At 52.3% G+C, this 25,789-nt stretch overlaps 1 protein-coding gene across 6 annotated transcripts; it reads right to left on the bottom strand.

The window, feature by feature from the left end:
* Positions 1 to 20: 20 nt before the first annotated feature.
* Positions 21 to 25,737, bottom strand: TBC1D17 (TBC1 domain family member 17). 6 transcript variants are annotated; one of them, XM_071209398.1, is made up of 19 exons: positions 25,487 to 25,733; positions 24,840 to 24,938; positions 24,546 to 24,620; positions 13,648 to 13,912; positions 12,625 to 12,700; positions 6,487 to 6,610; positions 5,651 to 5,858; positions 4,543 to 4,654; positions 4,295 to 4,453; positions 3,880 to 4,008; positions 3,688 to 3,791; positions 3,040 to 3,134; positions 2,546 to 2,662; positions 2,364 to 2,464; positions 2,179 to 2,278; positions 1,021 to 1,118; positions 811 to 927; positions 399 to 485; positions 21 to 283 (listed from the first exon to the last, which is right to left on the bottom strand). In XM_071209398.1, exons 5-19 carry the CDS (start codon positions 12,664 to 12,666, stop codon positions 77 to 79), a joined length of 1,800 nt encoding a protein of 599 aa, XP_071065499.1. In that variant the 5' UTR covers positions 12,667 to 12,700; positions 13,648 to 13,912; positions 24,546 to 24,620; positions 24,840 to 24,938; positions 25,487 to 25,733; the 3' UTR covers positions 21 to 76. The 6 variants fall into 6 exon arrangements, with proteins under 6 accessions (XP_071065499.1, XP_058136637.1, XP_058136636.1 ...); XM_058280654.2 differs by lacking the exons at positions 12,625 to 12,700; positions 13,648 to 13,912; XM_058280653.2 differs by lacking the exons at positions 12,625 to 12,700; positions 13,648 to 13,912 and having other exon boundaries at positions 2,546 to 2,765; positions 3,098 to 3,134.
* Between the last annotated feature and the right edge of the window lie 52 nt (positions 25,738 to 25,789).

Here is a 25,789-nt window from a genome sequence, read left to right as displayed (position 1 = left end):
CCACCAACGAGGCCAGCGGCTGCGGAAGCGTCAGTTTAATGAAACCAGTTAATGAGGGGGCGCCCGAGGGGTGGGGTCAGGAGCCGGCGCCGCCTTCGTCGTCGTCGTCCTCGGGCAGGATCTCCAGGCTGCTGTCGGGCTGCGGGGCTGGGGCGCCCGCGGGCGGCGGGGCCGGCGGGGCGCGGGTGGGCGACAGCGGCAGCGGGGAGGCGGGGGGCGAGGGGCTGTGCGGCTCCGCGGGCGGCGCCAGGCCCAGGACCTCCTGCACGTTGAGCGGCAGCTCCTGCGAGGAGGGGACCGCGGGGGGCGGAGTCAGGGGCGGGGGCGGAGTCAGGGGGAGAGAGGACGAGGAGGGAGGAGGGGGAAGAAGAGGAGAAGCGCGGGGCGGGGGGGCTCACCGCGCAGGCGGTCAGCTGCCGGTACAGGGCCTCGGCCCGCGTCAGCACGTCCTCCACGCTCAGCTTCATGGTCAGCTCGTTGATGTGCTGCGGGGGGTGGGGCGTGTCAGCCCACTGGGCTGTGGACACGCAGGAGAGCACAGCCCCTCCTGCATCCTAGCAGTCGGTCATTCCAGCACTCACTAGGTGCCAGACACCAGGGACTCCGTGCTGGAGAGCGCGCCAAGCGCCGCCCCCACCCAGCGCAGGCCCAGGGCCCCGCCGGACCTCCCGCTGGCCTCGCCTGCGCCCTCTTCTGAGCACCTCCCCTGAGGGGCTCCCCTGCTGCCACTTGGCAGTGTCCGCCCCAGCTGAGGCAGGCCAGGAGGTCCCCAAAGGCAGGGAGCAGCCGCTGGGGGGGCCAGGGCCTCACCTTGAGGATCTCATTGGAGCCGAAGCCCGAGAGCATGAGGGCGTCCCGCTCCATGTCCAGGATGGCGCAGGCCACCAGCAGGTGCAGGTTGGGGCCGGGGAGCCCGGTCCACAGCACCTGGGGGCGGGCGGGCGAGGTCACGGTGCAGTCTGGCCCTGGGACGCCCCAGGTCTGCCCAGCCTGCCCGCCTCCCCCCGGAGGGCGGCCCACCTCCCACAGCCGCAGAATGTCAGGGAAGGGGAACTCCCTCTTGAACCAGATGAGCAGCCACCGGAAGCAGAAGCAGAGCGAGCCGGAGTCCTGGGAGTCTGGGGAGGCCAGTGGTGGGCGGGGTGAGGCCCGGGAGGCCCCTCCGCGCTCGGCAGACGCCACCAGGCACAGAACCAGGTCCCACCACATTGTGACCGACGGGGCCGGCGGTCAGCCTGGGCCTCTGAGGAGTGGTCCTGGCCCCAAGACCCTCCCCCAGTCTAGGAGAGGAACCCGCACACAGGGTGGGGTGGCGCCCGGGAGGAGCAGGCAGCTCTGGGGCCTCGGGAGCCTCTCCCACCCTCCCGCCCACACAAGGCGCCCAGGCCGGGTCTCCCCTCTGCCACGAAGGAAAATCCCCAGAAGACGGCAGCAGGCACCCCAGGAAGGCGGGACGCGCGGCTGCCAGGAGGCCGTGGGGAGGGAGCACAGCACCAAGGCCAGACAGCAGGTGGGCTGCCCCGGCCCCAGCAATCCGCTTCTGGGCCTCAATCAACTCTCCAGACCAGAGAACACCCTCAGGAACCACCGGTCCCTAAAATCCCAGGGGGTCCGGCCAAGTCCACCATGGGCCCTGCCTAAGATGGACAGCGACGCACGGCGTCCACCAGAGCCATGCCTGGCACGACGACGTGAGGCTGTCCTGGGAGCCGCCGTGCACAAGCCGCGGCCTCCTCCCTGGCGAGGAGAGCCCGGGCAGCCCCGGCCCTCGGCATGGGCAGAGCGTGCCAGCGAGAAAATGTCCAGCGGCACTCGGCTTCCAGCGACGGGACGACCGTCTTCACGATCGCGCGCTCAAAAGGCCAAGAGCCCCGGTTCCTGTGATTGTTGTCACTGCCATCGTGCGCTCAAGAGGACAAGAGTCCCCAGAGCTTTCCCTCAGCCCAGCCCCGGGGGGGCCAGCCACCCCATTTCCAATCCCTGGCTCGAGGCGAGCAGAGGGGGTGCGTGGGCACACGTGGACGCGTGAGGGCCTGCTCCCAGCGGCACCTCTGCTTTCACGTGGGCGTTCCGGGTCCTGGGGTGCACGGGCACTCCTCTGTTGTCTGTGGCTCTTCCCAGAACACCCCAGCGAGGCCCATGGCCGCCACCCCCTGCCCACCCGGGCAAGACACACACCCAGGAAGTCGCAGAGCGGCGGGTCCAGCACCCTCAGGAGCAGCAGGAGCTGCCCGAGCTGCTGCTTCATCGTCTCCTGGCTCTCCTCGAAGTTTCCGTGCTGCGGGGAGCGGGGGTGAGGCGGTGTGAGGGGCCGGGACCCCTGACCTTGGAGGGGCCACCCCGGCCCTGCCCCAGAGCCTCACCACAAGCTCCATGAAGCCGCAGAAACACCAGAAGGCGTCCACCTCGTTCTGGAGGACGTAGAGGATCGGGGAGAGGAGGTCACTCATGCCCTGGACATAGCCTGTGGGGACACGGGGTCAGGGCGCAGCCGGGACGCTCGGCGCCCCCCGGGGAGGCCAGCCCACCCCGGCCCGGTAAGCACCGAGGTCAAAGTGGTACATGCAGTAGGTGAGCAGGATGTCGCTGAGCAGGCCCAGGCCCGGGTTCTCGGGGCCCTCGTAGAACTTGTTGGTCCTGTCGGTGCGGCTCACGTCTCTCTCTGCGGGGAGCGGCAGGGCTGAGGTGGCCCCGTCCGTCTGGCCCCCAGACCCCCGGGCCTCTGGCCGCAGGCCCGCCTTGGGGCTCCCTCTCGGCGGAGGACACTTTGGGGAACAAACGCTGACGCTCCTGACGTGCCGCGCTGTCCTGCCTGCTCACCACAGCCTCGCCGCAGCCAGCGCCGCCCTCACCCGCCCCGACGGGGCCGCCGCGGCCCAGCGAGGGCGCCCAGGGCCTAGCCCCGCAGCTGGCCACGGCAGAGCCGGCATTTGGCCCCGAGGCGGCTGACCCCTGCCCTACTGCCCTCGCTGCCCGCCCCGTCCCCAGCCCGCCCCGTCCTTCCCCACGCCGCGCCGCCGCCCCTCGCCCACCGCCCACCGATGAGGCTCCGGTATCCGTGCAGCAGCGTGTTCCTGCGCTCCTGCTCGGGGCTCACCGACTTCCACTGCAGCTTCATGCGGAAATACTCGTCCCTGAGGGCGAGAAGGGCAGGGAGGGCGGCGACTGAGCACAGCCCGCCGGGGCCACCGCCTCTTCTGGGCGCAGCCGCGGTCCCCTCCTCATTAGAGCCCCCCCAGCGACCATCGTCGCTCTGGTCCATGGCCCTGAGGCGGCCTTCCCGACCCCCTGCTGACAGCTGAGCTTGGCCGGAGCACAGCAGGACAGGCCTAGGCCTGCTGGGGCCACCTTGGCGCCCCGGAGGAAGGACATGCCCCGGGGGGCGCTGCCTGCCGTGGTGGGCGCAAGGCTGAGACCACGTGGTGGGGGGGCCGCCCTCCTCCCGCACAAGGGCAGCTCCTGCGCATCTGCCCGCAGCCTCTGCGCACCCAGGGCTGTGCCAGGCCCGCTGGCGCAGAGGAGGAAAAGGGCAGCGGTAAATGTAAAAAGGCGGCAGCGGCAGGTACGGCAGCGGCGGGGTTCCGGGGCCAGGCCGCCCCACGACGTGATGGCTCGGGGCAAGGAGGACCCTGGCCCCGGAGGGAAGGCTCCCGGGGACCCAGGGCTGCGGGGCCGCGTCCCACTCACGTTTTCTGGCGCACGTGGGCCCTGTGCTCCTCCGCCGAGCCCTCCCAGCTGAAGTAGCCCAGGAGGAACTTCCAGGCCTCCTGCCTCAGGCCGGGGCTCAGGCCCTGCGGGGCGGAGGCGGGCGGCTCAGAGGGGGCCCCCCCGAGGGCGCGGGCGCTGCCTCCCCTGCCCGCCCGCCACTGCCCCGCTCACCCCGGAGAAGATGCGGGCCTTCAGCGCCGGCACCTGCTGCAGGCGGCCCTCGGGGCCCACGTGGCGGGCCCACTCCTCCTCCGAGACGGGGGGCGCCCGCTCCACCGCCGGCCGCGGGCCCAGCGCCACCTGCCAAGCACAGCGAGCCGGCGGGGCCTCCGGGGTCCGACCCGCGTGCGGTCCATGGGGTGCCCCGCTGTGCTCCCCACTGTCCCCCGCATACAGGCGGACACTCAGGGCCCCGACACGGTCGCACGGGGTCAGGACGGGCTCCCAGGGAGGACGGCCACTGGGCGCTCGCCGCACACCGGCGCGGCTGAAAGCACTTCCTGTGGCCCTGCCCGCCAAAGGGGGCACCACTGCTGCCCCCAAATCCCCCATGACACGGGGGCCCACGCACAACGACAGTACTCACGCAGGAAATGACCTCGAAGCCCGGCTCGGCCTCGTCCTCGGGGGCCTGCGGGAGGCCGGGGGCGGCGCCCTCTGGGTGGGGCTGCAGGGCGCCCCGGAAGAAGTTGGTCACGCGGGAGAAGCTGCTGAAGGTGGTGGAGTAGGGGTCCTGGAGGAAGCGCTGCGGCGGGGCGGCGGCGGTCAGGGCCTTCCCCGGCCCCCTCCCCGCGGCCGCCTCCTGCCCACCCCCACCAGGCCCGGGCCACTCACGGACACCACGTTGGAGCTGTCCTGGTCGAAGAGCTGGAGGTGGTGGAAGGAGTTGGAGAGGGCGGAGGAGTTGTGGGGGAAGACCAGGTAGAGGCGGGAGTCCTGCGGGGAGCTGGGGGGGGGGGGCGCTGCGTGAGGGGGGGCGCCGCGTGCTCCCGCCCCTCTGGCTGTAGCCTGCTGTCCCCAGTGCCCTGAGGAGGGCTTGTCCGGGGCCGTGGCGGGGGTGAGGCCTGAGACCAGGCTGGCCCGGGGGACGGACTCGGGGTCGGGGACGAGTGCCTGACCTGGGCGGGGCCGGCGGGGGCAGCCCTGGGCCTTGGTGGCTGAAGTTCCCGAATCATCGGGTCACTTTCATGGTGGTGACCGTGTTCCCATCTTAACCACCAAAAGTGGGCCTTTCGGCGGCATTAATTACGCTCAAGGCCGTGCTGCCGTCACCACCGTCCGTTTCTAAAGCTTCCTCATCACCCACACAGAAGCTCTGTTCCCAGTAAGCACCCAGCCTCTCTCCAGGTCCCCCCGCCCCCGGCCTCTATATCTACAGACTGGCCTCTCCAATCGACTTTCTGTCTCCACGGATTTACTTATTCCAGACATTTCAGAGAAGCGACATCACCCAGTATTTGCCCTTGTGCGTGCCTTACGTCACTCGATGCGTCGTCAAGGCTCGTCTGATTGGCGCATGCACCAGAACCTCACGCCTTGTCACGGCTGAGGAACAGTGTGTTCCCATCACCTGGCGACGGGCCCCTGGGCTGCTCCCACCTCTTGGCTACTGAATCATGCTTCCAGAACACTGCTGTACAAGCAGCTAAGTCCCTGCTTTCAGGTCTTTTGGGCAGCCCTAGCATTTTGCTAGAATGTGGGGGAAGAGATGCTTTCCACCCGCTGGGGCTCTGCCCTCTGCTGAGTGACAGGCCCGGGAAAAAGGAGCGGCTCTCTCTGACCGCTTGGGACCTAGGCTCTGCCTCAGGTCAGCACGATGCTCTGGCAATCTCAGCAATAAGTGCCCAGACACCTGCCTTTCCTTCCCCTAAAGGCTTCTGAACCGTGAGCCTCTCACGGCTGAGGGGGCCGGCAGCCCATCCGTGCGCCGCGCGAGGCTCACCTGGCCAACAGCAGGTAGCGGCTGAGGACGCGGAGCAGGGCGCGGGTGCCCCCGCGGTGGAAGTGCAGGGCGGGCAGCGAGCCTCCGGCCTGGGTCACCAGGACCAGGTAGGCCCAGCTCAGGCCCGGCTTGGAGCGGCGGATGGACTTGAGCTCCCCCAGACTCACCGAGAAGGCCCAGGAGCTGCGGGGAGAGCTGGGCTCTGCACCTAGAGGGGACGGCGCCATGTGAGAGGAGGCAGGGAGGCTGGGGCGGCCCTGTCAGTCAGGGGTAACCCGTCAGCAGTCATCTCCAGAAAACCCACCACGGGCCAGACCCGGGCCCTGCCCTCTGGGAGCCCTGGGACCCCGCACGTTTCCTTGGAAACACGGGTCTGCCCCTGCCCCCACCTGCCCACTCCAGCCCCCACACCCTGGCCACAGGAGAGGCTGGCGGCCTCAACACACCCGCCTCCCGCCTGGCCCAGCTGCCTCTGGGGGTGCCCTGCATCCTGGAAGCCTCCCAAGTGTCCTGCAGAGACAAACTCTGGCATTGCCTCTTTCGGGAAGGTGCCTCCACCGCCCCGGGAGTCGGACGCCCCTCTGGAAGCCCCCACACCCCGTGTGGCTCGGGAGAGCTTGAAACACCCTGTGTCATGGCTGTGTGTCGCCCCCCACCAGCCTGGACTCGGCTGGGGGGCTCCAGACCAATGAGGGACAAGCGAGGTGGCAAACCCGAGACGCCAGCTGCGGGGGACCTGGCCCGGGGACAGCCCTTTGGCTGAGGGCAACCAAGCCCCGGGCCATGGACACTGAGGGCAAGTCCTGCCTCCGCCAAGGCGCGCCAGAGCAGCCTACCTCTCGTGGGCTCTGAGCGGCGGGGCCGAGGCCGCACGGTACTGATGACGGCCCAGTCAGGTTCATAGCCAGGGTCAAAGGTTGGCTCCTCCTCGGAGGTGCAGGGGTCAACCCCATTGGAGTCCTTGGGAGAGAGAAATGAACAGGGAGTGAGGGGCCCATTCAAGATGGCGCTGGAGTAACAGGCAGGGCGTGGGTCTCGCAAAACAGAGGAGAAGGCCGGAAGGAGCCTGAGGGAGCCGCCCTGGGGACTCCTGTAGCCAGGAAAGTGCCACTGGCCCAGGAGCACTGGGGACCAGACAGGCCAAAGGGAAAGCTGAGAGCCGATGCCCCTGTGGCTGGGAACGCCGCCTTTCCCCCGCCCCCGAGGTGACCCGCCCCCGTAAAACCTGCCGCTGAGCGGCCAGCGAGAGGGGCAAGGACAGAGTCCTCCCTGGGAAGGGGAGGTGCGTGGAGGGCTCGCTGTGCTTTATCTTTGGTGAATGCCAAAGATACGACCATATCTTGTCCTGTACTTGTCCTAGTACCAAAGATACTACCATACTGCGCTAGCTCAGAAGAGGTAGTGGAAGCTGAAGGATTCGTCTCTGTGGAAGGGTCTGCGAGGCGGGCCATTTGCTGGCCTGCCCCGAAACCGAAGAAAGACAGAGTGGCCTCTCCGGACTCTTTCCCAGGTGTGGCAGACCTGAGCAGGCCCCACCAGCGGCTCTCTGCCAGTTTCGACTGCTTAAATAGGGTAATATTTAAGTTTAGGGAAAAATTAAACTAAAAAAAAACAAACTGTGAAATAAAACCACTAGGAAAGAGAGAAATTTATCAACAGAGTAAAATCGTCAACATAAGCAGGTACCTAAGTATCAACAAAAGATAACAACCCACCCTAAGAAACAGGAAGCTGTGGCGCACTCAAAGAACCCGCCAAGGATCTAGATGAGACTCGTCAGGATTTGAGACAACTAATAGATGATGTACAAACAAACCTCCTTAATCAGTTTAAGGAGATGAAGGAAAATATGACTAAGGAGATACAGGATATCAAGGTGACACTATGTGAGCATAATGTTCAATTTGAAAGCCTGCAAAAAAAAAGTAGCAGAGCTCATTGGAATGAAAGACACAATGGGTGAGATTAGAAATACCTAAGAGGGAAGCGGATGTGGCTCAGGTGCTGGGCTGAGGCTTATCACACGGGAGGTCGCTGGTTTGAATCCCGGTGCCTCCTAAAGAAGACAGCGAGGGGAACGGATGTGGCTCAACCAATTGGGCTCCCGTCTACCATGGAGGAGGTCCAGGGTTCGATGTCCAGGGCCTCCTGGTGAGGGCAAGCTGGCCCACACAGTGAGCTGGCCCACGTGGAGGGCCAGCCCACGCTGGAGTGCCGCCCCATGCAAGAGTGCCCCCCCTGCATGGGAATGCCGCCCAGTGTGGGAGAAGCTGCCCCACGCGGGAGTGCTGGCTGAGCTGAAAGCTGGCATAGCAAGATGATGCAACAAGAGACATGGAGAAGAGAAAATAAGAAGACGTAGCAGAATAGGGAGATGAGGTGGCACGAGAAAGTAATCGCCTCTCTCCCATTCGGGAAGGTCCCAGGATTGTTTCCCAGAGACACCTAATGAGAATACAAGCAGACACAGAAGAACACACAGCAAATGGACACAGAGAGCAGACAACAGGGGGAATGATGGGGGGGATAAATAAGTTTAAATCTTTAAAAAATAATTTTTTAAAAACTAAAGAAAAAGAAGACAGTGAGCTGGTACAATGGGCAGGCATGGCAAGCTGACGCAACAAGATGAGGCAACAAGAGAGGCAAAAAGGAAAACCATAATGAGAAACGACAAAGCAGGGAACGAAGGTGGCTCAAGCGATTAGGCACCTTCCTCACACATCAGAGGTCCCAGGTTTAGTTCCCAGCACCTCCTAAAGAAACAAGGAAGATGAACAGGCACAGCAAATGAAAAACAAGGGGGTGGGGCAGAAATAAATAAATGAAAATAAATCTTAAAAATAAACACTTTGAGACATCCAACAGCAGATTTGAAATGTTATAAAAACAAATATGGGAAACGGACTTGGCCCAGCGGTTAGAGCGTCCATCTACCACATGGGAGGTCTGCGGTTCAAACCCCGGGCCTCCTTGACCTGTGTGGAGCTGGCCCATGCGCAGTGCTGATGTGCGCAAGGAGTGCCGTGCCACACAAGGGTGTCCCCCACGTAGGGGAGCCCCACGCGCAAGGAGTGCGCCCGTGAGGAGAGCCGCCTAGAGTGAAAAGAAAGGCAGCCTGCCCAGGAATGGCGCCACCCACACTTCCCATGCCGCTGACGACAACAGAAGAGGACAAAGAAACAAGATGCAGCGAATAGACACCAAGAACAGACAACCAGGGCGGGGGGGGTGGGGGTGGGAATTAAATAAATAAATAAATCTTTAAAAAAACAAGTAAGTGGGAAGCGGTTGTGGCTCAACTGATAGAGTGTCTGCCATACCATATGGAGGGTCCAGGGTTTGATACCCAGAGCCTCCTGACCCATATGGTGAGCTGGCCCACACGCAGTGCTGCCACGCGCAAGGAGTGCCATGCCATGCAGGGGTGTCCCCTGTGCAGGGGTGCCCCATGCACAAGGAGTGCACCCCACAAGGAGAGCCACCCCATGCAAAAAGAGTGCAGCCCGCCCAGGGGTGGCGCTGCACACATAGAGAGCTGATGCAGCAAGATGACACAACAATAACAACAACAAAAAAGTGACAGTTTGCCGGTGCTGCATGACAAGAATGCAAGCAGACACAGAAGAACACACAGCGAATGCTCACAGAGAGCAGACAGTAGAGGTGGCGGGGGAAGGGGAAAGAAAGAAATAACATAAAACAAAAAACAAAACAAATAAGTGAATTTCAAGATAATACATTTGAAATAGAAAAAACAGGAAAAGAGACAGAGAAAAGAATGCAAAAAATTAAACAGGGTCTCAGGACACTGAATGACAACATTGAACACACAAATATACATATTATAGGTATCCCAGAAGGAGAAGAAAATGGAAAAGGGGTAGAAAGAATACTTTTGACGAAATATGGAAAATTTTCCAATCCTTATGAAAGACATGAACGTCAATATTCCAAAAGGACAACATACCCCAAACAGAGTAAATCCTAATAGACCTACTCCAAGACACCTACTTTGACAGACTGTCAAAGGCCAAAGATAAAGAGAGGATTTTTGAGAGCAGCAAGAGAAAAGCATGTAGTACATTTAAGGCACTGAAAGAGAAAAACTTCCAGACAAGAATTCTTTATCCAGCAGAACTAACCTTCAGAAATCAAGTCAAGATTAAAGTCTTCACAATCAAAAACTGAGAGACTATGTTACCAAGAGACCAAATCTACAAGAGACGTTAAAGAATGTGTTAGAGCATAACAGGAAAAGACAAAGGAGAGAGCCCTGGAGAAGAATGTAGAAATGAAAATCATAAGTAAGAAAAATTGAAAGGGTTAAAAGACAGACAATAGTAAGCTATGACACAGAAAGCAATGGGATAAAATAGATGAAGTAACACCTTTACAGCAGTAACACTGAATGTTAATGGATTTACCTCCCCAACTAAAAGACAGACCGATAGAATGGATAAAAAAACATGAGCCATCTTTTGTTGTCTACAAGAGACTCACCTTAGTCACAAGGATACAACCTGGCTGAAAGTGAAAGGTTGGATAAATATATTCCATACTAACAGCAATCAAAAAAGAGCGGGTGTAGTGATACTAATATCAGATAAAATAGATTTTAAGTGCAAAACTGTTATAAGAGATGGAGTAGGTTACTATTAATATATATTAATAAAAGGGGCAATTCACCAAGAAGAAATAACAATAATAAATACTTCCCCCTCCTGAGATGGCTCCCTCATCTGTTTGCTCATTGTTTTGCTTGTTGTTTTTGCTCATTGTTTGCACTCATTGTCTGCTCGTTGTTTTTTGCTCATTGTCTGTTTTTCTTTAGGAGGCACCAGAACTGACCCCGGGACCTCTCATGTGGGAGGGGGCACTCAAATGCTTGAGCCGCATCTGTTCCCCAATAATAAATATATTTTTTTAATATATTTTCCTTTTTTAAAATTTAATTTTATTTATTTCTCCCCCCTATTCCTTCTGTTGCCTGCTCTCTGTGTCCATCCGCTATGTGTTCTTTTGAGTCTGCTTGTATTCTCATTAGGCGGCTCCAGGAACCAATCCTGGGACCTTCCAGAGTGGGAGAGAGGTGATTACTCTCTTGTGCCACCTCGACTCCCTCTTCTGCTTTCTCTCCTCTGTGTCTCTTGTTGCGTCATCTTGCTGCGCCAGCTCTCGGCGTCGGCCGGCACTCCTTCGCTGGGCGGCTTTCCCCACACTGGGCGGCATTCCCACACAGGGGGGCACTCCTGCACGGGGCGGCATTCCAGTGTGGGCCAGCACTCCGCGTGGGCCAGCTCGCCCTCACCAGGAGGCCCTGGACATCGAACCCTGGACCTCCTATATGGTAGAAAGGAGCCCAATTGGTTGAGCCACACCATTTCCCCAATAATAAATATTTATTCACCTAACATAGGTGCCCCAAAATACATGAGATAAACCCTGGTGACACTGAAGAAAGAAACAGACATCTCTACAATAATAGTTGGAGACTTCAACACTCCACTCTCAGCATTAAATAGAACATCTGGACAGAGGACAAATAAGGAAACTGAGAGATTGAATAATATGATAAATGAACTAGATGTAATAGACATTTATAGAGAATTACACCCCAAAAGAGCAGGATATATATTCTTCTCAAGTGCTCATGGAAATTTCTCTAGGATAGACCATATGTTGGGAAATAAGTCAGAGCTCAATAAATTTAAAAGCACTGAAATTATATAAAACGCTTTCTCTGATCATAATGGAATGAAGGTATAAAATAGCAGGCAGAAAAAGGGAAAATCCACAAATATATGGAGATTAAACAATACTCTAAAATAATAAGTGTGTTAAGGAAGAAATTACAAGAAAAATCAATGAATACTTCAAGAGAAATTAAAATGAGAATATAATATACCAAAACTTATGAGATACAGCAAAGGCAGTGCTGAGAGGAAAATTTATAGCCCTTAATGCTACTATTTAAAAGAAGTGCTAAAATCGAAGACCTAACTGCATACCTGGAGGAATCAGAAAAACAGCAAACCAATCCGAAAGCAAGTAGAAAGAAAGAAATAGTAAAGATTAGAGAAGAAATATATGAAATGAAGAAAAAAAAAGAGGAAATCAACAATAAAATCGATAACCACTTAACTAGATTAACAAAGAAAAAAAGAGAAATACAAATAAATAAAATCAGAAATGAGGTGACAACACCACTGACCCAGCAGAAATAAGAGATCATAAAAAGATATTATGAACAACTATATGCCAACAAACTAGACAACACTGATGAAAATGGACAAATTTCTGGAAATGCATGAACAAACCACACTGACCCTAGAAGAAACAGAATACCTCAACAAACAAATCACAAGAAATTGAAACAGTCATCAAAAACCTCCCCAAAATAAAAAGTCCAGGACTAGATGGCTTCACAGGTGAATTCTACCAATTACTTCAAGAAGATCTAATACCAATCTTGCTCAAACTCTTTCAAAAAATTGAACTGGATGGAACACTACCAAGCTCATTCTATGACGCTAACATCACCCTAATACTAAAGCCAAATAAAGATATTACAAAAAAAGAAAATTATAGACCAATTTCTTTTTAATGAATATGGATGCAAAAATCCTCAACAGGGAAGCAGATGTGGCTCACGTGATAGGGCCTCCACCTACCATATGCGAGGCCCCAGGTTTGATCCCTGGGGCCTCCTGGTTAAAAAGAAGAAGAGAAAGCGTGCCCGCGTGGAGAGACGAGTGCCCGTGTGGAGAGAAAAGTGCCCATGTGGCGAGCTGACTACCCATGTGGTGAGCCAAGTGCCAGCGTGGGTGCCCGCATGGCGAGCCCAGTGCCCACATGGTGAGCTAAGTGCCTGCAGGATAAGCCGAGTGCCCATGCAAGTGAGTCATGCAGCAAGATGATGACGCAACAAAAGACAGACGAAGGGGAGAGTCAAGGTGAAGTGCAGCCGAGACCAGGAACTGAGGTGGCCCAATTGACAGGGAACCTCTTTCCATATCAGAGGTCCTGAGGATCGAATCCTGGTGAATTCTAGAAAAGAAAGACGAGAAGAAAGAAAAAAAAAAATCTTCAACAAAATACTTGCTAACTGAATCCAAAAACACATTTAAAAAAGTATATATCACGATCAAGTGGGCTTCATACTAGATATGCAAGGGTAGTTCAACTTAAGAACATCAATCAGTGTAATTTACCACATTAATAAAGTGAAGAAAAACGACATGATCATTTCAATTGATGCAGAAAAGGACTTTGACAAAGACATCCTGTTTTTCCTCATTTGGTATTTAATTTAATAAATAATCCACCTTGAAATCTAGGAGTAGATCTTTTAGTGATAACCTGACATTTCTGAGGAGATTCTCATACTTTCACTGCCACTTAGGAGGTAATACAACAATACAAAGATATCCTAAAGTTCTTGCAATGACCTGATATTCTTTAACATTCAGTGTTAATATACAAGTTTTTTGAAATAGCATGTTCAGAAATTATACCTGAGCCTCATTCTGAATAGTATTTTCTGCTTCATTTTAATTTTCAAAACCAATAGGGGAGACTTCTGGGAAGATGGCGGACTAGCAAGACGCGGGACTCTCTTCTCCAGAAAAATAGCTGGAGGACAGGCTGAAACAGCCTGGAAATAAATCTTTTGGGGTTTCGGACACCAGGGGAAGGCTGGACACGCCAGAGGAGAAAAGGACGAAGGAGGGGAATCGCGACGGCAGAGCTGTGAGTTGAAGACAGCTGCTGCTGCCAGCTCCCTCCGCCACGCTAAAGACACTGTAGAATTCTCAGGCCTCATGTGAAATCACTAAATATACCGAGACAAATAAAAATGAGGACACAACTTGTATTAGTCAGTCAAAGGGGTGCTGATGCAAAATACCAGAAACGGGTTGGTTTTTATAAAGGGTATTTATTTGGGGTAGGAGCTTACAGATGCCAGGCCACAGAGCATAAGTTACTTCCCGCACCAAAGTCTATGTGGAGCAAGACGGCTGCCGACGGCCGCGAGGGCTCAGGCTTGCTGGGCTCCTACGCTCCAGGGTCTTGCTTTTCTCTGGCTTCAAGGTTCCTTTCTTCCTGGGGCTGGCTTCTTCTCTTTTCTCTGTGAGCTTAATTTCAGGACTCCAGCTTAAGTCTTCAGCATCAAAACTCCAACATCAGAAAACCCCGAACTCTGTCCTTTGCCGTGGCTTTTATCTGTGAGTCCGCCCCGAAGGGCAGAGACTCAGCACCCTACTGGCACAAGAGGTTTACGTAATTACTTAATCAGGTAAACCTATGAATCCAATATAATCTAATATGCCCAGAAGAAAAGATCGGTTTACAAACATAATCCAGTATTTCATTTTGGAATTCATCAATAATATCAAACTGCTACACAACTTATCAAAACTTACGGGATACAGCAAAAGCAGTCTTGAGACGAAAATTTATAGCCCTAAATGCCTATATTAAAAGAGAAGAAAGAGCTAAGCTCCAAGATTAACTGAACATTTAGAGAAACTAGAAAAAGAATAGCAAACCAAACCAAGCAAGCAGATGTAAAGAAATAATAAAGATTAGAGCAGAAATAAATGAAATTGAGAACAAAAAAAAAAAGAAAGAAAAAAATCAACAAAAGCAAAAGCTGATTCCTTGAGAAGATCAACAAAATTGACAAACCCCTAACTAGACTAACAAAGAAAAAAAAAAGATGCAAATAAATACAATCAGAAATGAGAGGGGGTTAAGTTACGACTGATCCCACAAAAATAAAAAGGATCATATATTAGTCAGCCAAAGGGGTGCTGATGCAAAATACCAAAAATCTACTGGCTTTTATAAAGGTTATTTATTTGGGATAGAAGCTTACAGTTGGGCGGCGGACTTGGCCCAGTGGTTAGGGCGTCCGTCTACCACATGGGAGGTCAGTGGTTCAAACCCCGGGCCTCCTTGACCCGTGTGGAGCTGGCCCATGTGCTGATGCGTGCAAGGTGTCCCCTGCGTGGGGGACCCCACGCGCTAGGAGTGCGCCCCATAAAAAGAGCCGCCCAGTGCGAAAGAAAGTGCAGCCTGCCCGGGAATGGCGCCGCACACATGGAGAACTGACACAACAAGATGACACAACAAAAAGAAACACAGATTCCTGTGCCGCTAACAACAGAAGCGGACAAAGAAGACACAGCAAATAGACAAAGAGAACAGACAACCGCGGTGGGGGGGGAGAGAAATAAATAAATAAATCTTTAAAAATAATAATAATAAAAATGAATTTAAAAAAAAAAAAAAAAAAGCTTACAGTTAGCCGGCCTTAAAACTAAGTTACTTCCCTCACCAAAGTCTACTTCCACGTGTAGCAAGATGGCTGCCGATGTCTGTAAGGGTTCAGGTTTCCTGGGTTCCTCTCTTCCCAGGGCTCGTTTCTTTCCAGGCTCACTTGCTCTTCTCCTCTGTGTGCTTACTTCCCGGACTCCAGCACAAAACTCAAAACTCCCTTCTCTGTACTGTAGTTACTCTGTGTTCCCACCCACCAAGGGGGGTGGGGGATGCAATGTCCTACTGACGTGGCCCAATTTAACCATAATCATTATTTAGTCAAGTAAAAGTGAAACCTCTGAGTCTGAATGGAAGGAAAATTCCTCAATCTGATAAAAGGCATATATGAAAAACCCACAGCCAACAACGGGGAAAGGTTGAAAGCTTTCCCTCTAAGATTGGGAATAAGACAAGGATGCCACAGTCACCACTGTTATTCAATATTGTACTAGAAGTTCTAGCTAGGGCAATCAGACAAGAGAAAAAATTAAAGGCATCCAAATATGGAAAAGAGAAAGTAAAACTCTCACTGTTTGTGGATGACATGATCCTGCACTTAGAAAATGCTGAAGCCTCCACAACAAAGCTACTTGAGCTAATAAATGAGTTCAGCAAAGTGGCAGGATACAAGATCAACAAGCAAAAATTAGTCATGTTTTTGTACACTGATACTGAACAATCTGAGGAGGAAATAAGGGGGGAAATTCCATTTACAATAGCAACAAAAAGACTCAAATACTTAGGAATTAATTTAACCAAAAAAGGACAAGACCTATATGCAGAAAATTATAAAACAATGCTAAAAGAAATTTAAAAAGTCCTAAACAAATGGAAATACATTCTATGTTCATGGATTGGAAGAACAAATATCATGAAGATGTCAATCTTACCCAAACTGATTTATAGATTCAATGCAACACCCATCAAAATTCCAATAGCCTACTTTACAGAGTTAGAAAAGGCAATTATCAAATTCAATTGGAAGGGAAAGTGCACCCAAATAGGCAAAAGCATTCCAAAAGAGAAGAGCGATGTGGGAGGAATTTCACTGCCTGACCTTGAAACATGTTACGAAGGTACAGTGGCCAAAACAGCATGGTTCTGGCATAAAGTTAAGAAATATCAATCAGCAGAATATAATTGAGGATCCAGAAATAAACCCTCACCTATACAATCAAGTGATTTTTGACAAACCCACCAAGTCAATGTTAACGGGACAAAACAGCCTCTTCAAGAGGATCCCTATCTCACAGTCTATATAAGAATCAACTCAAAATGGACCAAAGACCTAAATACAAAAGGTAGGACCATAAAGTTACTAGAAGAAAATGTAGGGAAACATCTTAAATACCTTATGGTAGGTGGTGGTTTCTTGGACCCAACACCCAAAGTAGGTGCAACAAAAGGAAACAGAGATAAATGGGACCTCCTCAAAATTAAACACATGTGCATCTCCCCAGACTTTGTCAAAAGGGTGAGAAGGAAGCCGACTCACTGGGAGAAAATATTTGGAAATCACATGTCGGGTAAGGGTTTCATATCCAGTATATATAAAGAGATGTTACAACTCAACAATAAAAAGATACACAACCCAATTTAAAAATGGGCGAAAGACTTGAATAGACATTTGCCCAAGAAGAACTACAAAGGGCAAAAAAGCACACGAAATAATGCCCAACATCATTAATGAATAGGAAAATGCAATTCAAAACTACAATGAGATATCATTTCACACCTACCAGAACAGCCACTATTAAAAAGACAGAGAAGTGTAGGAGAGGATGTGAAAAGACAGGAACGCTTATTCACTGTTGGTGGGAATGCAGTGTGGTACAGCCACTGTGGAGGACTGTCTGGAATTCCTAAAGAAGCTTAATATAGACTTGCCACGTGACCCTGCTAATATCACTAGGGGATACAGACCCAGAAGAACTGAGAGCAGTGACACGAACAGACATCTGCATATCAATGTTCATAGCGGCGTTATTCATGATGGCCAAAAGCTGGAAACCAGCCAGGTGTCCATCAGCCAACGAATGGATAAACAAACCGTGGTGTATTCACACGATGGGATATTATACTGTAAGAAATGAAATTGTAAAGCACACAAGAACAGGGACGAACCTGGAGGACATATGTTGAGCAAAGCAAGCCAGACACAAAAGGACAGATACTGTATGACTGCATCATTATGAACCAAATATATTGTGTAATATATTGTAAGACTTTAAATATATATATTTACCTATTACTTTTAAATGAGAAATGTTAGTCAGCTGTTTTCAGTTTTTGTTTTTATTTTCAATTATTAAATGTCCAAAATAAAGTTAAAAAAAAAAAAGAAATGTAAAGGAAAAAAAAACACAACCCAATAGGATATGGTGCTTTTCCTGAAAGAACTGTTCCCATTTGGGAATATATTCTTCCACTAATAGCCAGTAACGGCTCTCGAGAGCCCTCTGCACAGGCCTGGGCACTGCCACATCATCATCTTTGCTACTACAACCTTTCTTGATAAAAACATTCTAAAAAACAGGAATAGAAGAAACTTTCTCAATATGATACAGTGTATGTATTAAAAACCAACAGCTACCATGGTAGTTAATGGTGAAAGACCAAAGCTTTCCCACTGAGATTAGGAACAAAACAAGGATGCCCACCCTCCCACTGTTACTCAAGATTGTGCTAGAAGGTGTAGCTAGAGCACCAGGCAAGAAAAAGAAATAAAAGGCACCAAATAGGAAAGGAAGAAGTAAAACTTTCATTATTCACTGATATTACCTGATGCTTAGAAAATCCCAAAAAATTCACAAAAAAACTATTAGAATTTATAGACAATTTCGGCAAAATGGCAGATACAAGATGAATGTGCAAATCAATAGCATTTCTATACACTACTAATAAGCAATCTGAGGAGTAAGTTAGAAAAAAATACCATTTAAAATAATGACTAAAAGACTAAAGTAATTTGGAATAAATTTAACCAATGACATAAAGTACCTGTATTCAGAAAACTATAGGGAAGGAAACTTGGCTCAATGGATAGAATGTCCACCTACCACATGGGAGGTCCATGGTTCAAACCCAGGGCCTCCTTGACCCGTGTGGAGCTGGCCCACGTGCAGTGCTGATGCGCGCAAGGAGTGCCCTGCCACGCAGGGGTGTCCCCCGCGTAGGGGAGCCCTGTGCGCAAGGAGTGCACCCTGTAAGGAGAGCCGCCCAGCACGAAAGAAAGTCTAGCTTGCCCAGGAATGGCACCACACACACAGAGAGCTGATGCAGCAAGATGATGCAACAACAACGACAAAAAGAGACACAGATTCCCAGTGCTGCTGACAAGAATACAAGCAGATACAGAAGAACACACAGCAAATGGACACAGAGAGCAGACAACTGGGGTGGGGCGGGGGGGAAGGGGAGAGAAAGGAATAAAAAATAAATCTTTAAAAAAAAAAGGAAAACTATAAAACATTGCTAAAAGAAACCAGTGATGATCTAAATAAATGGAAGGATATTCGATGTTCATGGGTTGGAAGACTAAATATCATAAAAATGTCAATTCTAACCAAAATAATCTGCAGATTTAACCCAATCCCAATAATAATTCCAATATCATTTGTAGAAATGGAAAAGCCAATTATCAAATATATCTGGAAGGGTAAGGGGCCCCAAATAGCCAAAACTATTCTTAAAAACATGAACAAAGTTGGAGGACTCCCCCTTCCAGACTTTAAAGCATACTATCTAGCCCAGTGGTAAAAACAGCATTGTACTGGCATAAAGATAGACATAATGAGCAATAGAATTGAATCTAGAGTTCAGAAACAGACCCTCACCTCTATGGTCAAGTAATTTTCCACAAGGCTCTTAAACCTAGCCAGCTGGGTCAGAATAGCCTACTCAACAACCGGTGCTGGGAAAAGTGGATATCCGTATCTAAAGGAAAGAAAGAGGACCCTTATGTCATACTTTCATACAAAATTAATTCAAAATGGATCAAGGATCTAAATTTTAAACCTAGTACCATAAAACCCTTAGAACAGGGGTTCTTAACCAGGTGTCTATGAGCTTGAATTTAAATTAAAAAAAAAAAAAAACATTCTTGTGGGGACATGTTGGTGTGGGTGTGATATATTTATTAAATAATACACAGTATAGACTTAGTAAGGGGTCCGTGGTTTTCACCTGACTAGCAAAGGGATCCATGGAACAAAAAAGGTTAAGAACCCCTGTCTTAGAAGAAAATGTAGAGGAGTATCTTCAAGATCTTGTGCTTGGTGGTAGTTTCTTGGACCTTATACCCACAGCATGAGTCACAATAACAAAAAAATTGATAAATGGGACTGCCTCAAAAGTAAATACTTCTGTTCTCAAAAGACTTTATCAAGAAAGTAAAAAGACAGCCTACTCAATGGGAAAAAATCTTTAGGAACCATTTATCTGATAAAGGACTGATCTCTACGTTATATAAAGAGATGAGGGAAACAGATGTGGCTCAAGGGATAGGGCTTCCACCTACCATATGGGAGGACCTGGGTTCAATCCCTGGGGCCTCCCAGAGAAAAAGAAGAGAGAGTGTGCCTGCACAGCGAGGCAATGCCCATGTGGCGAGCCAGTGCCCATCTGGCAAGCTGAGTGCTCACATGGTGAGCCAGTGCCCGTGCAAGTGAGTCATACAGCGAGATGATGACACAACAAAAGAGAGACGAAGGGGAGAGTCAAGGTGAAGCACAGCAGAGACCAGGAACTGAGGTGGCACAGCTAAGAGGGGACCTCTCTCTGCATCAGAGGTCCCGAGGATTGAATCCTGGTGAATCCTAGATGAGAAAAAATGAGAAGAGAACAACAAAAAGAGAAATTGATACAGAAGATCACACAGTAAATGGAAACAGACAGCAAAAACAGCAGGATGGGGGAGGGGGAGAGGAGGGGGAATAAAATAAATAAATAAATCTCTTTTTTTAAAAAAAAAAAGAGATCACAAAATCTAATGACAAAATGACAAGCAATACCATTTTAAAACAGCCGAAGGATTTTGGACATTTTTCCAAAGTGGAAATACAAATGGCCAAGTCACACGAATAGATGTCTAACATCACTAGCTATTAGGGAAATGCAGAACAAAACTACAATGAGGTATCACCTTACACCATACAGAATAACCATTATTAAAAGAATAGAAAACTTCAAGTGCTGGAGAGGACATGTGAGATAGGAACGCTCCTTCAGTGTTGGTGGGACTCTAAAATGGTGTCACCTCTGTGGAAGATATCCTGGTGACTCCTCAGGAAACGAGATGTAGAACCGTCACATGATCCAGCAATCCCACTATTAGGAATACATTCAGAAGAACTGAAAGCAAGGATGCTGACAGCTATCTGCACACCGATGGTCATAGTGGCACTGTTCACAACTGCTAAATGATGGAATCAACCTACGTTGTCCATCACCTGATGAATGGATAAACAAGATATGGTATATTCATTCACTATGGAATATTACTCAGCTGTAAGAAGAAATCAATTGGAGCACATGACAACATGAAGGAACCTTGAGGATAATAACATGTTGAGTGAAACAAGCCAGACAAAAAAGGACAAATATTGTCCAGTCTCCCTGGTATGAACTAAAAACAATGAGTAGGCTTATGGAGTTGGACTATGAAGTGTAGTTGGTGGGAGATGGAATGTGGGGTGAGAAGGGGGAGAAGATGCTAGATATAGGTATCTGTACGTATACGAATGTAGCAAACACTTGATTATGGATGCGACTGTAACGGAAACGAGTCGTCTAGGGAGTTTAATGTTAGTCAGAAGACAGCTGAAGGACAATATTGGGAATGTGTAACAATGATTTTGGAAGTAGGATAAGAATTGTGGTTAATAATATAAATACAGGAACCTTCTACTACAGGGTATTAAGGATGTTGCGGGAAGCAGACCTGGCCCAGTGGTTAGGGCGTCCGTCTACCACATGGGAGGTCCACGGTTCAAACCCCGGGCCTCCTTGACCCGTGTGGAGCTGGCCCATGCGCAGTGCTGATGCGCGCAAGGAGTGCCCTGCCACGCAAGGGTGTCCCCCGCATAGGGGAGCCCCACGCGCAAGGAGTGCACCCCGTAAGGAGAGCCACCCAGCCCGAAAGAAAGTGCAGCCTGCCCAGGAATGGCGCCACCGACACGGAGAACTAACACAAGATGACGCAACAAAAAAAATACAGATTCCCATGCTGCTGACAACAACAGAAGCAGACAAAGAAGACGCAGCAAATAGACACAGAAAACAGACAACCGGGGTGGGGGGGAAGGGGAGATAAATAAATAATTAATTAAAATAAAATAAGTTATTAAAAAAAAAGTGGAGCTTGGGACCATGGGCCACGTGGCTGAGCCTTTGAACCGTAACCCTGCGTGGAAGAAGCCGGGACTGACACTGGTCCCCCTGGGAAGTAGTGCCCAGAACTGGCAAATCCACCTGGCAGGAAGCAGATGGGCGGCCAGCAAAAGAGGGAATGAGGGAATGTGGAGTGGGTGCTGGCAGGTAGGGGAGTTCCCTTCGGGGTCCGTGGGGACGTATCAGAAAGCAATGGCCTGTGTTCGGCACAAGGGTGAGTGCCATCCTATGTGAGCTGCACTTGAACTGACACATCCAAGCAGTCAGCGCAGAGGTCATCGCGAGGACTAAGTGAGGAAAGGGTTAAGTGAGGAAACGAGGCGAGGCACCCCTGCGTGGGCTGCCCACGGGGAAGTCCCGGAATGGCAACGGCCCTTGTTACCTGTTGGAAACTGAGGCACAGTGGTCTCGCAAGGAGAGAAGTGCTGTCTCCATGGCTACGCTTGCAACAAAAGGAATGTAGTGGTTGAATGCTTGATGGCTATCAGGACGATGCCACAGGCAGAGATAAAAATGAGCACATATACTTTATAGTAAACAGAACACTTAGACTTTTTGCACCTTGAGATAAGAATTTTTGAGTTCCTTAGATCATGAGTAATGCTAATAGTTAACTGCATGCTGCTGCTTGTTCTCACATAGACTGGGGTATATAGAGAGCCCCTTGTAAACAATAAAGTTGTCTGAGGAGTCTCTACTTGCAGACCCGCTGATCCCAGCTCTCTCTCTTTCTCTCTGTTTCATTCTCCCTTTCCTCTATCATTCCCGATACTTTTCGGGCCCATATCTCCATGGTGCCCTCCTCTCCTGGGGGCTGCCAGGCGGATCCAGGGAGATGCTGCAGAGCAAGGTGGTGCTGGGGCCCGAGTGTGGTGAGAGCCAGGTGCAGGGACAGCCGGTGGTGTCGGCTCAGGGCACCTGGCACGTGGGGACTGGGTGGCCAAAGGCTACACCCTGCGGAGGCCAGACAACAGGAAACCACACTTCCCAGGCTTCCCTGCAGCTAGAGTGCCAGATGCAAAACAGTCTGCCCAAGAGATGCTCTGAGGTCAGGAAAGAAACGAGGAGGGTAGCACTCCCTTCCTGCTGACGAGCAAGAGGCCCTCTTCACCTTCATCTTCTGCACGTGGAGAGACGACAGGCAGGGGCTGTGGCTTCCTGCCCCCCCGATGGTGGCTTTGCCGCTGTGTTCTTGAACCCGGCCATCCCAGCCCCCACCGCCCTGATTCTGGCCACTGTGGCAGCTCCCCTGGGGCCGGCTCGGTGCTGGCACTCCTCCTCCCCTACTTCCCGCTCCTGAGACTACTGGTGTGGGTTCTGGACTCCTGCAATGAGCCCTGCCTGCTAAGAACAGGGAAGCTGGCAAGGACCGTGCTTTAGCCCACAGCCATTTCTGCCCCTTCTTCTAGGCTAGTGGAACCTCCAAGGGGCCCCATCCTGCGGGGAGTTTGAAGGACAATTCCTGATAAAAAGACACAAACTGGAGTGAACACCCCGTTCAGTCCAGCCTTGGGGTGCTGTCAAGGGAGGATGTGATGTCTGGAGCTGTGGCAGCCGACGAGGGGCCGGGAGGGGAAGGCTAAGGCGTCACAGAGGCGCACAGGCTGTGGAAGCAGCCCTGGCAAGGACATCTCTGGCCTCCAGGCTTTGTGAGATGAAGTCAACCATTCCCTGATGCTCATGAGTTATGGGGACAGGCGATAGTGCTGTCTGTCCACTATGTCCAGCTCTCTGCCTCTCAGGCACCCAGTAGGAGCACACAGTTTCACTGAACTCTACCAGTTAGGTGGGGCCATGTAACGAGTTCTGGCCGAGGGGCAAAATCACTTTGAGGAGAGAATATTAAATTTTCATGGTGAGACCTCTAGGACTCTCTTTGGTTCTGAAACAATGAAGAGTAACATCCAAGATGGTTCCTCATCCAATTCGCAATGCATAAGTAGAGTAAGCAAAAACACAGGCAAAAAGGCTGGCGCTCCAGCAGCCCTCTTTGAACCACGAAGCAGTCTTGAAAATGCACGCCACACACTGAGGATGTTAGATCAAAGATGGAAGGAAACTGCATCCTTGATGACACATGAACCTCTGCTGCTGAATTCTGGGTTCTAAAAGGAGAAGAGTAACCTCTATCTTGCTTAAGCCATCGTTATTTCCCTATCTATTATACAGAGCAGAATAGCAACACCCAGCTGCTGCAGAGCATTTCTGAGATTTCTGTCTCCTTGACAAATGACAGATGAAAATGGCACCCCCACTGCCTCCTGCTTTCTGCCTCAAAGGTAGATGCGATGGCTAGGGCCGAAGCAGTCACATAAAGCCTGCTAGGGACAGTACAATCAGGTCTCAGTAAAACAGGCCCTGTCAGCACCCAGCCAACGTCACTGGTCCTCTGCCCTCGGAGTCTTGTATGAGAAACCAAACTTGTTTCTTTAACCTGTCGCTGACCCATTTTGTGTTCAAGGCTGAATGCAGCCTGAGTATTCGCAGGCTCCTGCACACGTGACCCCTGGGGTGAAGACAATCTCAGCCGTTTCTGTTACTCAAAAATAAGAGGCTGAAGAGCCTAACGATACCGGCAAGTAAGGCACTCGGCTGACCTGGGAGGTGGGTGAAAAACACTGGGTTCTGGTCTCCCCCACCCAATGAACCTGCACAAGCCCAGGGTCCAACCCTGCCGAGCTCTCTGGATGTGTCTCTGTTTCTCAGAATTAAAGCGGGGGTGAGGACTCAGCCTGCAGGGCCAGGGTCTGACTCATCCCTGGGTCCCAGCACCATCACACCCTGAAGGTCACTCAGGAGACCTCCGACGAAGCCAAGCGGGAGGAGCACTGGCAAAGCAGGCAAGCGGTCTCGGCCAGGTCCTGCCCCTCTCGGGACATGATGGCACCCCTGCACCAGAGGAAATACCACCCGCCTTCAACCTCGCAGGCGCTGAGAGTCTGGAACCCAAATCCACAGGCCGAGATGCCCCCCTGCACCCTGGCAGGGGGCCGCTGTCCCCAGAGCCACAGGTCTCGCAGTCCCTGCTCTTTCCTTGACTAGGCACCTTCACCCCCATTTCACAGCAAGGAGGAAACCGAGGGGCAGGGAGGACCCAACCACGGTCACCCAGGCCTCTCTAAGGCCTCCTGCATTGGCTTAACAAAAAAAAGCGAGTGGAGAAAGAAATGGGGGAACCTACCTTCTTGGAGAAGAGAATTTGGGTGGAGTCTCCAGCTTCCTCTACAGGGGCCCAATGCAAGAGGACATCATTGTCCTGGGGAAAGGCAGGGGTTAGAGTGGCTCCCCCCACCCCAAGCTCCCCAAAGCTTTCCAGGGCAGATTCCAGACCTTCTTCCCCAGTCCGCACCCTCAGCCACCGGGGACCTCGGCCCTCCCTTCCTCAATTCCTATCCCTGACCCCCCGATCCCACTTCGAAGGGTCCCGCCTCCCTCCCGCTCGGGACCCGCCGAGCTCTGCTCCCTCCCGGCCCACCTTCTCCACGACACGGACGACGCCCGCGATGAGCGAGTCGGGGTCCTGGTGCTTCTTGGCGCTGGTGTGCAGGTACACGCCTCCCTTCTCGAACACCACCTGGAGGGGGCGTGGACCCAGTGGAGAGGCGCCCCAGGGGGCGGGGCCCGCGGAGAGGGCTCTCTCCCCCAGGGGATGGGGCCCGGGAGCCGTTCGAGCCGGGAGACCCGCGCGGCGCTCCGGAGTAGGGGTCTCCCACAGGGGACGAAACTCGGCGGATGCGCCACAAAGAGCCGAACTCGAGGAGCGGGCCCCCAGGGGGCGGGGCCGGGAGGGCGTCGCGGCGGCGAGGGGGCGGGGCCGGGAGGGCGTCGCGGCGGCGAAGGGGCGGGGCCGGGAGGGCGTCGCGGCGGCGAGGGGGCGGGGCCGGGAGGGCGTCGCGGCGGCGAGGGGGCGGGGCCGGGAGGGCGTCGCGGCGGCGAGGGGGCGGGGCCACGGCCGCCCCCAGGACCATGGAGGGAAGGGTGACAGCGCGTTTACAAGGGGCCGCGTTTGCTAAGGCCCTGCCCGAACCCCCAGAGCCCCGGCACGGCCTGAGAGAGAAGCAGACCACCGGACGGCGGCGTCCCGCCTAGACAGGAGCGAGGGCATGCGCCCTCGCAGCTTACCCTGTGATCAGCCGCCTCCATAGCCGCCGCCGAGACTCCTCTGACGCGCTCCCACTCCCTTTCCAGGTCAAAGTGGCGTCACATCCGGATGTGATTCTTCCCCTCAAGTCTGTGCCGTGGTAGCGCCCCTGCCGGTTTTAGAACAGGAGTGAGCGAAACCATCGCTCAGAATGGGGTGAGGGTTGAAATCACATGGCACAGACGCTAAGGTTGGAGCCGGCCAGAGAGAGTGCGCAGGCGCAGTGCTGCTGCCCCAGCGCGAAGTAAACAAGGGGGCGTGTCCAAGAGCTCCACCCCCTAGTC

Source organism: Dasypus novemcinctus, chromosome 18, assembly GCF_030445035.2.
Source record: "Dasypus novemcinctus isolate mDasNov1 chromosome 18, mDasNov1.1.hap2, whole genome shotgun sequence".
Classification (NCBI taxonomy): domain Eukaryota; kingdom Metazoa; phylum Chordata; class Mammalia; order Cingulata; family Dasypodidae; genus Dasypus; species Dasypus novemcinctus.
The sequence above is the reverse complement of the archived record's forward strand: the minus strand, read 5'-3'. Positions and strand labels throughout refer to the sequence as shown.